At 40.5% G+C, this 13,575-nt stretch overlaps 1 protein-coding gene across 11 annotated transcripts in view; it reads left to right on the forward strand.

The window, feature by feature from the left end:
* LOC138749443 (WD repeat-containing protein 72-like) overlaps positions 1-13,575 on the forward strand; it is a 249,326-nt gene that overhangs the window by 153,950 nt on the left and 81,801 nt on the right. For 7 of the 11 annotated variants that reach the window (XM_069910776.1, XM_069910775.1, XM_069910769.1 and 4 more), the window contains exons 16-19: positions 2,352-2,437; positions 2,769-2,831; positions 7,893-7,987; positions 8,082-8,247. In XM_069910776.1, the coding sequence (XP_069766877.1) occupies positions 2,352-2,437; positions 2,769-2,831; positions 7,893-7,987; positions 8,082-8,247 (410 nt within the window). Of the gene's footprint in view, positions 1-2,351; positions 2,438-2,768; positions 2,897-7,892; positions 7,988-8,081; positions 8,248-11,638; positions 12,280-13,575 lie in introns of those variants that run through there. The other 4 variants (XM_069910771.1, XR_011348640.1, XM_069910773.1 and 1 more) reach the window with 4 other exon arrangements.

Here is a 13,575-nt window from a genome sequence, read left to right on the forward strand (position 1 = left end):
TGGATATTCAAGATTGAATTTATTTCATGTAATAAAGACAGTGCAATATTACATGAAATCTGTCTTTAACCTGACATAAGGCAAACAGATTCATCACTGGTAGAAATTGCCTGAAGCCCCTCTTATAGTCAGAGAAGTAGAAGCAAACATGAGTCCCCTGAGTCACCAAGTGTCTGTGGATTTGCCTCAGCCCTCTCAGCCTCTCAGTCCAGTCCAAACCATCAGCTTGAGCTCCACACCCGAAACTCTGAGAAGATCAGGAAACCTTCAGTGCCCTCGTTACCCTCCTGAACCTATACCTGGTACCCCATCAGCCAGTCTTGAACCAGTCTCTGGCAGTCCGCAGCCTAGCGCGAGTCCCTCACTGCAGTTGCCAGCAGCCTGCATCCTGCATGGGTTCCTCGCCTTGAGTCACCAACAGCCTGCCGCCTTGTGTGTTTCTTCAACCCCAGAGCCACTCACTGGTCCACTCGTTTTCAAATCACTGGATATGGGGCTGAACATGGGCAAATGGGACCAGTTTGATTTGCATATATATGTTGGGATAAAGAGCCTGTTTAGTCTATAAAATATGACTTTCAATACTGTTCCAATGAATCATATTTTCATGCATATCTTTGACTTGAGCATTACAAATGATTCAAATTAAGAGGCTGGAGCAAATCCAAGGAGAGGAAATGATCTCTTAATAAACAGCATAAACTCCATGATGTTAATGTTACCCTTTCACCACAGTGTATAGAAATGTTTCAAAACCGTTTCATATTCAAAAGTTCAGAAGTTAATTTACTTGCCCATTCTGCATATAATTGATTGTTTAACACAATACTTTTATATTTGACAGAGTTAAAATACTCACAATGGATAATTTTTTTAAAAAAACTTGTTCCCCCAATCTTGCCATTGCAAATGAACATGCAATGGAGGAACTGATCATTTTTTGTTCTGCGGTATTTGCTTCTGACTCTCTTGGTAATTACAGCCCCGCGAGCAGGGATGCAGAAACAAGATCTGGCCCTACACACGGCCTGCTGAGTGCTTTGTGCATGTCAGATGGAGAGTGGGCTCTGCTTGAAGGGCAAAGGTTCCAACTCCGTCTTGACACTTGCAGAAAATAGACTGTGGTGACTCCTAAAGCTAATACATTTCAATGGGTGCATTCACCGCCCACTTCCATTGCACTAAGCCTGTGAATAAAACTAGTCAAATAAATTGTGCCTCCTCAGGTCAGATCCTGACACCGACTTCAAAGAAAAAAACCATTTGTTCAATTTCATGCTATAACATGGAATACATTTTTATTTAAGTGATGGGAACAATAAAACACTTTAAAAAAACTTTATTTATTTGTTCAAAGCACAAATAATATATGACATATACAGCAATTAAACATGAACATTTTTTTATATGTATAGAAAAAAAGAAAAGAACCCTCTCCCCCCTTCAGTCAACTCTCTTAAGGAGAGCCATAAAAAAAGAAAAAAAGAATATTAAAAAAAGAGTTAAATATACATGTTAAAATCTACTCAATATAAATTGAAATGTAAATATTCTGAGTATAACAGCCACTTATTAAATTATAATTATCATGTGAAACATATGTAATTTTTCCATTATTAAACAATATTTCATCTCATTATGCCATCTATTAGTATCAATCATATTTGTATCTTTCCACGTACTACCAATACATTTTTTTGCTACGGATAAAGCTAAATATACAAAAGCAAGCTGGAATTTATCTAATCCCAAACCTTTCAGAGGTTGCAAACTACCCAATAAAAATACTGTTGGGTCTAAAACTATTTTAATCGTATACAGATATTCTAAAAACGATTGAATTTTCTTCCAAAAAGATTGTATATGTATACATAACCAAACAGCTTGTCTTATTTTTACATAACCAAACAGCTCACTTTAAGAAACATAGCAAATTTAATGCAATCGCAGAATTCCTGTTTGTACGAGTAAATTCTAAAGATACCGTGAATGAAGTAAAAACAGAAGGCTGGGAAACTCAGCAAGTGAAACAGTATACTTTATATAGCAAAGATAAAGACACAGGACCAATGTTTTGGACTTGAGCCCCTTATCATGGTATGAGAGAAAAAAAACAATTATTACATTATGTATGTATATTATGTTTGTATGAACTGGGTTCTGTGATATTGGCGACTTATTTCAATTCTTTCATTGATTGTACAATTTCTTGTTGGGCTGGCATTGGAGTTGACAGCACAGTTCTGAAGTGGTGATTTTATTCCGAATGTAATCTTTATTGTGTCCTCCCTATTGTGAGATGGTGTATGAAGATCTCCTTTGGTAACTGGTAATGTGTTACTCTCCTGCAGACAGCAGAAAGTGGATTGTCCACGAGGTAAAGGAGGTGATCCATCACAGTTCTCGTTCTCCCCATTTACAGGAAACACCTCACAAAGTAAGTGCAAAATCCACAGAGAGAAAACAGCTCCAGGAACCAACTTTCTGGAGAGGGATTCTGAAGCTTCATTACAGTTTTGAGGAAAATGTTTCAATTTCTTTGAAGCCTTCCAAGCATTCATATATTATTGTGATCAAGCAATATACCAAGCTAAGATTTTCATTAAGATTTTCTTTGCTGTTTGATAATATGCATTTTAAAAAATATAAAATTCCACTTCAATAATGACTATGTCAATATGCTTTGTGTGGTTTTTTTTTTCTATTCTAACTCGGGTATTAATTATTTGGCTGTGATCATGACCCAGTGACTGTTTTGCTCAATATAGGTGTCCTGATGAGGATATTGTCCACTTCTGATGTTCCTTGCTGCAGCTCACACATTAAGAATGGTACATTTGGATGAGGCAAATGATGAGTGCTCTCTCCCGATGTTTCCCCTCCTCTTCTCCCGATGGTTCGTAAAGAGAAAGCTCCACAGCTAATCGGCAGCCTCGGGTGTCAGTCCAATGATCATGCTTTTTTTTGTGTGAATCCAGTCAATGAGTGGTGAGAAAGGAGAGAGTGAAGGGAGAAGGAGAAAAAACAGGGAGAGCATCCACCCTGATAGACCACCCTTTTTGGGAACTGGCTTGGTGGTATCCATATGGAATGATGTCACAAAAATGAGTGGAAGTATAGTTGTGAGAAAGATATAAAGTGGTTTCATGGGAATTGTGACTGTGACATGAATTGGCAAAACTTTGACAAGTGGAATGTCGTGGAAAATGATGAGGCAGCAAAAAAATAGAAAGGTGGAATATAAATGTTGAAAGATTTGAAAGGTGTCAGTGTTGAGAAAGGCCTGGGCGAATGGCAGGAACAGACAGTAACAGCAACACAATATTGGCCTTTATTCTAGAAAATTTTGATTTCAGGAGTAGACACATCCTCTCCAATTATATAGAGCATTGGTGAGATCATACCTGGAATATAATTTAGGCATACAGCATGGTAACAGGCCTTTCTGGCACGCAAGCCCATGATGCCCAAATATACTCATTTAACCTACCACCCTGGTATAATTTGAAGGGTGGGAGAAAACTGGAGCACCCATAATAAATCCACGCAGACATGGGAAGAACGTACAAACTCCTTACAGAAAGCACCAGATTCAAAACCGAGTTGGTGATGCTGTAAGAGTGTTGCACTGACTGCTATACTAATGGCTCTGCTCCTACACTAATCCTGCCACCCCTACCCTAACCATGCATAGTTCTAATGTGAACAGATCTAATGTCTCTTTCCAAACAAGAATACACTTGCAATAGAGTGAATGCAGTAAAATTTCACCACATTAATTTTTGGGAGGGGTGAGTTCAGGCCAATATTTGGAAAAATGAGAATGATCTCATTGAGGCATAAAATAAGGTTCAAGGATGATGTTTCCTGACCTGAGGCTAGCAGAACCAGGTGTCGCAGCCTCAAAATAAGAGTTCGGCATTCAGAACAGAAGCGAGAGATGTCTTCACCATGAATGCAGTGGAACGTTTTACCTAAGAGGAGTCTCTGCTGAACATATCAAGGGATATAAGATTTGTGCAGGAAAATGATACAGCTTTGATCTTGATTCTGTTTCCTATGTGCTTATGTTATTATCATCAGTACGAATAAGTGAAAGGATCATGCCTTAGTGGCAATAGTGGGAATCAACTATGCGGTATTACGTGGACTTAAAGGCAGCTGTGTTATTTTCCAGACGGTATTTGCCATGGCTACTCAACGTCAACATACATTTCACATTCGAGCCATTCTCTAGGTAAAACAAACTCTCTGGAATTCTTCTCTGCCGTGATGGTGTTGATAAACCTATGACTACTGGCTATGTGCCTCCACTCCCAATACCTGGGACCATTTCCTCTATGCCAAATTAGTGAAGATTTTTAGTGGAATACTATGGGTATATTATGTCAGGCAAGCAAATCAGAAATATCATAAATCACTCAACTAAGGATTTCTGAATCTGAATAGTGAACACCTTACATCACAAAATTGGTAGAAAGAGCTCATTTGACCCAACAATTGAATGCCACCTTTTTGTAGCTCAATCCTACAACTGTTCATGATATACATAAATGATCTGGAAGAGGGGACAGAATGTAGTGTATTTAAGTTTGCTGATGGCATTAAATTGAGCAGAAAAGCAAATCGTGCAGAGGATACAGAGAGTCTGCAGAGAGGGTAAGAGAGTGAGCAAGGGTCTGGCTGAGGGAGTACAATGTTTGCAAATTTTAGGTTAACTACTTTGGAAGGAAAAATGGAAGATCAGAATATTATTTAAGTGGCAAGCAATTGCAATGTGCTGCCATGCAGAAGGACTTGGGTGAGCTTGTGTGTGAATTGCAAAAGGTTGGTCTGCCGACGAAGCAGGCTATCAAGAAGGCAAATGGAATGTTGCCCTTCATTGCTTGGGGGATTGAATTTAAAAGCCGGGAGCTAATGCTGCAACTGTTCTCATCTCCTTACTTGAGGAAGGATGTACTGGCTTTGGAGGTGGTGCAGAGGAGGTTTAACAGGTTGATTCCAAGGATGAAGGGATTGATCAATGAGGAGAGATTGAGTTGTCTGGGACTGATATCACTGGAGTTTAGAAGAATGAGAGGGGATCTTACAGAAACATAAAATTATAAGATAGAGTTAGGTAAGTTGTTTATTTTGGTTGAGGGGATCAGAACTAGGAGATAGCCTCAAGATTCAGGGTAGTAAATTTAGAACTGGGATGAGGAGGAACTGCTTTTCCCAGAGGGTGGTGAATCTGGGATTCTCTGCCCATTGAAGCAGTGGAGGCCTCCTCAGTAAATATATTTAAGTCAAGACTGGATAGATTTCTACATAGTAAGGGAATTAAGGGGTTTGGGGAAATGGGAGGTGGGTGGTGATGGTCGTATCACCAGATCAGCATGGTCTCATTGAATGGTGGTGCAGGCTCAAAGGACCAGATGACTTTTTCCTGCTCCTATTTCTTATGTCCATTCCCGTGCTTTTTTTTGTCTCTGGAAAAGTCATGCAAACTATTGAACTTGTGCATTGCAATCCAATTGGCACATCCCAGGGATTATATTTCTGGGGACAGCTGCCCTCAAGATAAATTAACATTCCCTAGTTTATTTCACATTCAAAAATATAATAATGATTTTATTGTGCTCAGACATATAATCATATAATCATCGACATCACAGAAACAGGCCAGTTTGGCCTTGCTTGTCTGTGATGAACATCTTCTCCCACCTAGTCCCACTGACCTGCATTCGGCCCATAACCCTCCACACCTCTCCGTCCGTATACCTATCCAACCTTTCCTTGAATATTAATATCGATCTCACCTCTACAACCACCACCCTCTGTGTGAAGAAATTGCCCCTCGTTTCCCCTAAACTTTTCTTCTTTTACTCTCAATCCATGCCCTCTTGTTTGAATCCCCCCCACTCTCAATAGAAAAAGCCTGTCCATATTGACTCTTACTGTCCCCCTTATAATTTTGAAAACCTCTATCAAATCACCCCTCAACCTTCTACGCTCCAGGGAATAAAGTCCCAACCTGCTCAACCATTCCCTGTAACTCAAATCCTGGCAACATTCTCATAAACCTCCTCCGCACTCTATACTGATCCTTCCTGTAATTTGGCGATCAAAACTGCACACAATATTCCAATTTGGCCTCATCAATGCCTTATACAATTTCAACATAACATCCCAACTCCTGTGTTCTATAGGGTGGCAAATTGGATTAGTAAATTTGCAGATGATACAAAGTTTGACAGTGTTGTGGACAGTGAGGAAGATTATCAAAGCTTACAGGGTGATATAGGACAGTTAGAAGAGAGGACTGAAAGATGGTGGATGGAGTTCAATATTAATAAATGTGAGGTACTACATTTTGGTAGGACTAAATGATAGACAAATGGTTAAATGGTAGACAATTGAGAGCAGTGGAACAAAGGGATTTAGGAGTCATGGTACATCATTCTCTGAAAGTTGAATCACATGTGGATAGGGTGGTGAAGAAGGCATTTCTTTCTTTTCTTTTTCTTTGGCTTGGCTTCGCGGACGAAGATTTATGGAGGGGTAAAGTCCACGTCAGCTGCAGGCCCATTTGTGGCTGACAAGTCCGATGCGGGACAGGCAGACACGGTTGCAGCGGTTGCAAAGGAAAATTGGTTGATTGGGGTTGGGTGTTGGGTTTTTCCTCCTTTGTCTTTTGACAGTGAGGTGGGCTCTGCAGTCTTCTTCAAAGGAGGTTGCTGCCCGCCAAACTGTGAGGTTCCAAGATGCACGGTTTGAGGCGAGATCAGCCCACTGGTGGTGGTCAATGGGGCAGGCACCAAGAGCTTTCTTTAGGCAGTCCTTGTACCTCTTCTTTGGTGCACCTCTGTCTCGGTGGCCAGTGGAGAGCTCGCCATATAACACAATCTTGGGAAGGTGATGGTCCTCCATTCTGGAGACGTGACCTACCCAGTGCAGTTTGATCTTCAGCAGCGTGGATTCAATGCTGTCGTCCTCTGCCATCTCGAGTACTTCGATGTTGAAGATGAAGTTGCTCCAATGAATGTTGAGGATGGAGCGCAGACAACGCTGGTGGAAGCGTTCTAGGAGCCGTAGGTGATGCCGGTAAAGGACCCATGATTTAGAACCGAACAGGAGTGTGGGTATGACAACGGCTCTGTATACGCTAATCTTTGTGAGGTTTTTCAGTTGGTTGTTTTTCCAGACTCTTTTGTGTAGTCTTCCAAAGGCGCTATTTGCCTTGGCGAGTCTGTTGTCTATCTCGTTGTCGATCCTTGCATCCGATAAAATGGTGCAGCCGAGATAGGTAAACTGGTTGACCGTTTTGAGTTTTGTGTGCCCGATGGAGATGTGGGGGGGGGGGGGGGGGTGGGCTGGTACTCATGGTGGGGAGCTGGCTGATGGAGGACCTCCGATTTCTTCAGGCTGACTTCCAAGCCAAACATTTTGGCAGTTTCCGCAAAACAGGACGTCAAGCGCCGAAGAGCTGGCTCTGAACGGGCAACTAAAGCGGCATCGTCTGCAAAGAGTAGTTCATGGACAAGTTGCCCTTGTGTCTTGGTGTGAGCTTCCAGGCGCCTCAGATTGAAGAGACTGCCATCCGTGCGGTACCGGATGTGAACAGCGTCTTCGTTGTCGAGGTCTTTCATGGCTTGTTTCAGCATCATGCTGAAGATTGAAAAGAGGGTTGGTGCGAGAACGCAGCCTTGCTTCACGCCATTGTTAATGGAGAAGGGTTCGGAGAGCTCATTGCTGTATCTGACCCGACCTTGTTGGTTTTCGTGCAGTAGATTAATATGCAAACAGATCCTGTTTTGAAATCATTAAAATATTTCTTAATGTTCCCCTCATATAAATTACACACAGATATTGATGAGTGAAATGATTTTCAACTGTTGTAACTTCTACAGATAAATCCTGTTGCCTAGATTGGAACTTAAGCAAGGAAGCAAGTTTTGAAATCCTTACCAATTTGATTACGGGTTGGCAGTTCCAATCAGTTGAGGTAAGCTATTTCAGGGAACGAAAAAAAAGTGTGAATTTGTTGATTCTTTTTGAAGTGAATATTCATATGCAAATCTGGCCTAACTCTTTGACAGCTGTTGGAAGCAATACAAGCTTTGCTGCTAGCAGAAGCTCAAAGGGTTTTGAGAACTTTGACAGCAAAATCAATCAGCAGTCGACCTGCACTCAGAGTCTGGAATGGAAACGGTGAGCCACAGATTGAACAGGAGAAATGGAAAAATACCAGAAAAAGCATATCGAGTAAGTGAAAACATGCAAGGTTTGATTTCTCTTTAATGGCACGAACTCACCGTTGTAAGTCTGGTACTCTTCATATTTTATTATTTAGAAAATAATCATAAATAACTTAATTTTACCCTGCAATTCACTCTGGCTTATGTCTGAACATTCAAATAAGTACAGATTAATTTTGCACACTTGCACGGCCTATATATCGAGTGGACATATCAGAGGATGTTTCTACTCCATGGGTTATTAAAAAATAATCATAAATAACTTAATTTTACCCTGCAATTCACTCTGGCTTATGTCTGAACATTCAAATAAGTACAGATTAATTTTCCACACTTACACGGCCTATATATCGAGTGGACATATCAGAGGATGTTTCTACTCCATGGGTTATTATATCAAAATTCCACCGCTTGGCTCCTAAGTCATGTTATCACATCACTCCTGAATCCCATAAAATGAACCACATTCAATCGAAAAATAGTGGGAATGCTGCATTTCTGGGAAGTGAATCAAAGTGAACATACCTGACCTGCTGAGAATTAAGGTTTTCAACAACTTCAATTTTTATTTTTATCTTTCTTTTATCCATCCCTAAAATTTATAGCCTCTTAAATATCTGCTCTTTTCTCATCCAAGCCTCTTGGATTCCTCTGTTGGTCTTGCTTTCAACTGCCATTACTTCATTGCCCAGATTCCCCTATAAACCTCTTTCTCCTCACTGTTAAAGTACTCTTTAAAAGCTCTCTCTTTGACCAATCCCTTTGACATTTCCCTTAATATGTGAATCAGGTTTATTGACATGAACATGTGCCCTGAAACTTGCTGTTTTTGTGGCAGCAGTGTTGTGCAGAATTTACAATAAATTACAATTTTCTAAAAACAAGATTTAAAAGAAATAAATAACTAGTGCGAATAAAATAAAAAGTGAGGTCGTCTCCATAGGTTCATTGTCCATTCAGGAATATGATGGTGGAAGGGATGAAGGTGTTTTTGTAATGTTGAGAGTGTGTCTTCACATTCCTGTACCTCTTTCCTGATGGTTGCAGAGAAGATAGGGCATGGCCTGGATGGTGATGGTAAAAGCTACTTTGTTAAGGCACCACCTTTTGAAGAGGTCATTAATGGAGGGACAACTAATGCCTACAATGGCGCTGGTGGGGTTTACAACCCTCTGTAGCCTGTTCCTGCCCTGTGCGTTGGCACCTCCATACTGGACAGCGATGCAACCGGTCAGACTGCTCTACAGAGTACACCTGCCCAATCTCCTCAAACTCCTAATAAAATAAAGCAGCTGCCATGTCTTCTTCATGATTGCACCAACATGATGGTCTCAGGTTAGGTCTTCAAAGATGTTGAAAACTCAGGAATTTGAAGTTTATTACCCTGTCCACCATCATTGTATTTTGCCTAATGTAACATTATGCGAATACTCTGGAAGTTTACTTACACATGTTAAAGATGCTCCACTAATGCAACATCTAAAAACAACACAAGATGAATTGCTGTTTATCTGTTGGTGCTGCTGTTGAGAGAGGAGGTTTGACCAGTGTAGAAGGAGACTCCATGGTTATCTTTACATACAGTAATGCAGAGACAAGGATTTGGGTTGTAGCTAAGTTTAAGTTTCTACTAACGAGCAGACTGTCCATTAATACTGGATCTTCTTGGCATTGTGTTAGAATGGCAGCTCACAAGTCAATTCCAGACATGAACCACATTGTCTTTACTTAACTTTAATATTTTGAAAGGAACCAGTTTGAAGAGATACATTAAGAAGCATCCTCTGTTGACCATTAATTCTTCATTGATGCCATAAACTGTGGGGCCATATCGGTCGGAGTTCACCCTTTTTGGATCACCTCCTCCCCTGCCACCTCCACAGGATGTCATTATTCAAGTAAATTCTTGACAATTGAAAGAAATAATCAATAGTGCCACTAACTGACTTACACTCACTTCAGAGCCTGTCGGAGCCATTTGGCTCCTGACCCCAATACAGTCCGATTCCAGACATGGGGAAGAGAAATGTTTATCAGTAATAGAGTTGATGTTCTCTGAGTTGAGATATACAGTCAGGTGCCATAATAAAATACAAGCTGGCACTCTTCTACCATGCTGACAGAGTTTCACATTGGTCGAGGTGGTGTCCTTAAACTGAAGACAAATCTGTTCTCTTGGATGTCCATACAACATTCTATAGCCAAAGCCTGACCTATCTTGTGGAAGCTGCAGTATCAAGCCACTGCTGCAATGGGCTCAGCATTGGACTCACGTGCAGGCAGGTGGTGTTGGTTAGGTTGGCATCATGGTCAGTGCAGGCATGGTGGGCTTTAGGGACAGTTTTCTGTGCAGCTCTGTTCTATGTTTTAAAATTTAAGAAGAACATCAATACCTTGTTCAGTTGGTCATGCTTTTGCCTCAGAGCTCGAAGTTCTGGGTTCAAGATGCACTCCTGAGACTTGAGCAGAATAAAATGAGGTGGGCAGTCCTATTAAGAATTGAGGGAGTACTGGAGGACCCCGTAGATGGTGTTTCAGATGAGATGTTAGACGGTGAGTCCCTCTGCATACTATGACATTGTCAGGGAAAAGCAAGTGGGTTCTCTTGGTCAATGTATATTCTTCATCATAGTATCTGGTCATTGTCGCATTGCTGGAATGTACTTTAAAATCAAGATAGAAAATACTGGAAATGCTCATAAGGTCAGCCAGTATTAATGGAAAGAGTTAATATTTCGGGTTGGAGCCTCTATTTCTCTTTTTATAGATGCTGTCAGACTTGCCGAGTGCTTCGAGCATTTTCTGCTTTTGCTTTAAAACTGCTGATCTGAACCCACCCATTGAATGAGATAAAGGATATTCACTGATCGCTGTTGTAGTTCACTGGCTGATAAGTGTTATCCAGCTGAATGTAATTGGAGCTCTGCGTCATAAAGGTGTCATCTTAAAGTGAATGCATTGATATATGACCTGTGTGCATTGGATTCTGGGTTCGATTAAACTTTTATTGGGATATTAAGAAATGCATCTGAATTAGCAATTTAAGTTGGCCATGAACATCAAAGTTTAGCATTCCAGAGTGGGAACATTTATATTGTGAAGTTTACAGAAGACGCTTTTGTTGTAAATAGAGTAATTAGGTTAACCATGAACAGTAAAAATGGACTGTAATTACATGGTGTTATATGTGAATCGATAGTGGCTATATATCAAAAGAAGCGCATTGGGAGTAATTGAAACCCTTTGTTCATAATCCTTTGAGTGTTTGAGAATCTCAAGACTAATCCTACCGAGAGAAGCCAAATATTTAAAGGTTTCTGTTTCAGGTTCATAACATTTCAGCAGATCTTGGCTGTCCAGGGATTGTACTTAATGATGTCGTATCCCTTTCCAAACAGACCTGCTGATCAAATCCACAACATTTAAAATCGACCAAGCACAGTGTTTTCAGACGGACCTGTTAAAACGATCAGTTGGAGTACAGCGCTCTGGTTGGCCGAGCTTAAATGCGTGAAACTGACGAGAGTGACAGTTTTAGAGGGTGGCACGTTTCATACTTCAGGGTTCAAAGGCATTTGTTGCAGAGTGAAGCAGGTTTTCCAATCCAAATTTGTAAAATGTAGGATCAAGGGATGTGCGCACATCTGTCCATGAGACTGACTATGTGTTTATTTATGTGTATATGTTGGTCTGTCCTTGTACATGCAGGCCTGTGTGCAGGCATCCATCTGTGACTATGACTTAGCAAACGTGTCTTTTTATGTGTACTTGCATGGGCTTAAGGGGACTCTTTAAGGGGGACAGAGGGGTTGATTTGCCCAAAATTTTATACCGATAAAAACACAAGAACCAATTTTTAATAAAGAAGGCTTTTTAATCAATCGACAATACCCAGTTAGCACAAATCACCCAAGATGCATCTTAAAATAAATATTGTTTTTCCCACTGTTCTGTCTGAATTTGGGGGGGGTAGTTGCCCCCCTGAGTCGTAAGCCCTTGTTTGACAATGTGAAATTATCAGATCTAAATATTATGGTAATTGGAACTGTCAGAAGCAGTTAGTTTCAGAACAGAACTGTTCTTAAAAGAATATAGTTTGTTAAATTGTATGAAGTTGTCAGCATGTTTTAACAAGAGTTCCGCAGTAAAATCTCCATTTCCGGAATTCAATCAATCAGAAACTCAAACAACTGGCAAGGAAATATGTAAATATGTGAATTTCAAATAGATAAGACTGGGTTTATTTTGGTGGGGGGGGGGGGGGAAAGCACTGAGACTTTGTTGGACACGGGCAAGTTTTCCCCACTGAACTAGCTAGGTCTCTCAATGCGCACGTGTTCTTTTCACTGTCACCACTTGCGTGGAGGTGAATCGGTTGTCAGTGCGAGGAAGGTGATAAAGTTTCAATAAATTTGGAATGAAATGGCAGTGTCCAGGATGAAGAGCCGGCCGATGACACTCACCGCTGGGGAAACTCTTCCCCAAATGTCTCCCTATCCTTGCCTGGTAAGAATATTTATCTTTATTAGTATTAAGTATATTAGTAAGGCTTTATCTGTAAGTTTTGGAGCACACTTTGCGTAGCGGTGAGTGCAACACTGTTACAGCACCAACAATCGGGGTTCAAATTTAAATTTTGTAAGGAATTACCTGACTAAAATGAAGTTTAAGTAATTAAAGACTACAATATAGATTTTTTTTTTCAAATTACTTTACATTTTGCACTGTCTTTTGTCTTTTAAATAATGCACTCTTAATGTTAGGAATGGGAAGAGTGAATCTCAGTCAAATGGAACATTCGCATATCCAACATGCGCGATCCGCATAGGTGCTGGATAATGGGGATGCTACTGTAATTTATCTTTGTAAAATGATAAAATAAATGTTGAATAACTCTTGACATTGTAAGAGAAATAACCCCAAGTATGTTTTCCATGTTATTTTTAATTCAGTTTTTTTTAATGGCTTCTTTGCTTTTCAAAGGGAAGAGTTACAGTGTTGGAGAATGGAAAACTTCTCATTTTTTGGCATCTAATGTTAGTATTTAGCCATCACATCATGACTGCAACACTACCAGCTGAAGACAATATTTCCCTTTGCACTGCCCCAACGATGTACCTTAACCTCAACCTCATTACATCACCCCCTACTAAGGATATTTTCTTGTCGTATACCCACCCATGCTTCCGACCTTTCTAACTGAGATTGCCAATTAGAGATGGATTATGGGCAGTGTTGTGCTGTGGGCTTATATCCACGAGCAACGGGGATGAAACCGCCCAAACTGCCTTCGCTCAAGGTCTTTAAAAACAGAGGAAAAAAATGAGACTTCCAT

The sequence above is a fragment of the Narcine bancroftii genome, chromosome 14, assembly GCF_036971445.1.
Source record: "Narcine bancroftii isolate sNarBan1 chromosome 14, sNarBan1.hap1, whole genome shotgun sequence".
In the NCBI taxonomy this organism is placed as follows: Eukaryota; Metazoa; Chordata; class Chondrichthyes; order Torpediniformes; family Narcinidae; genus Narcine; species Narcine bancroftii.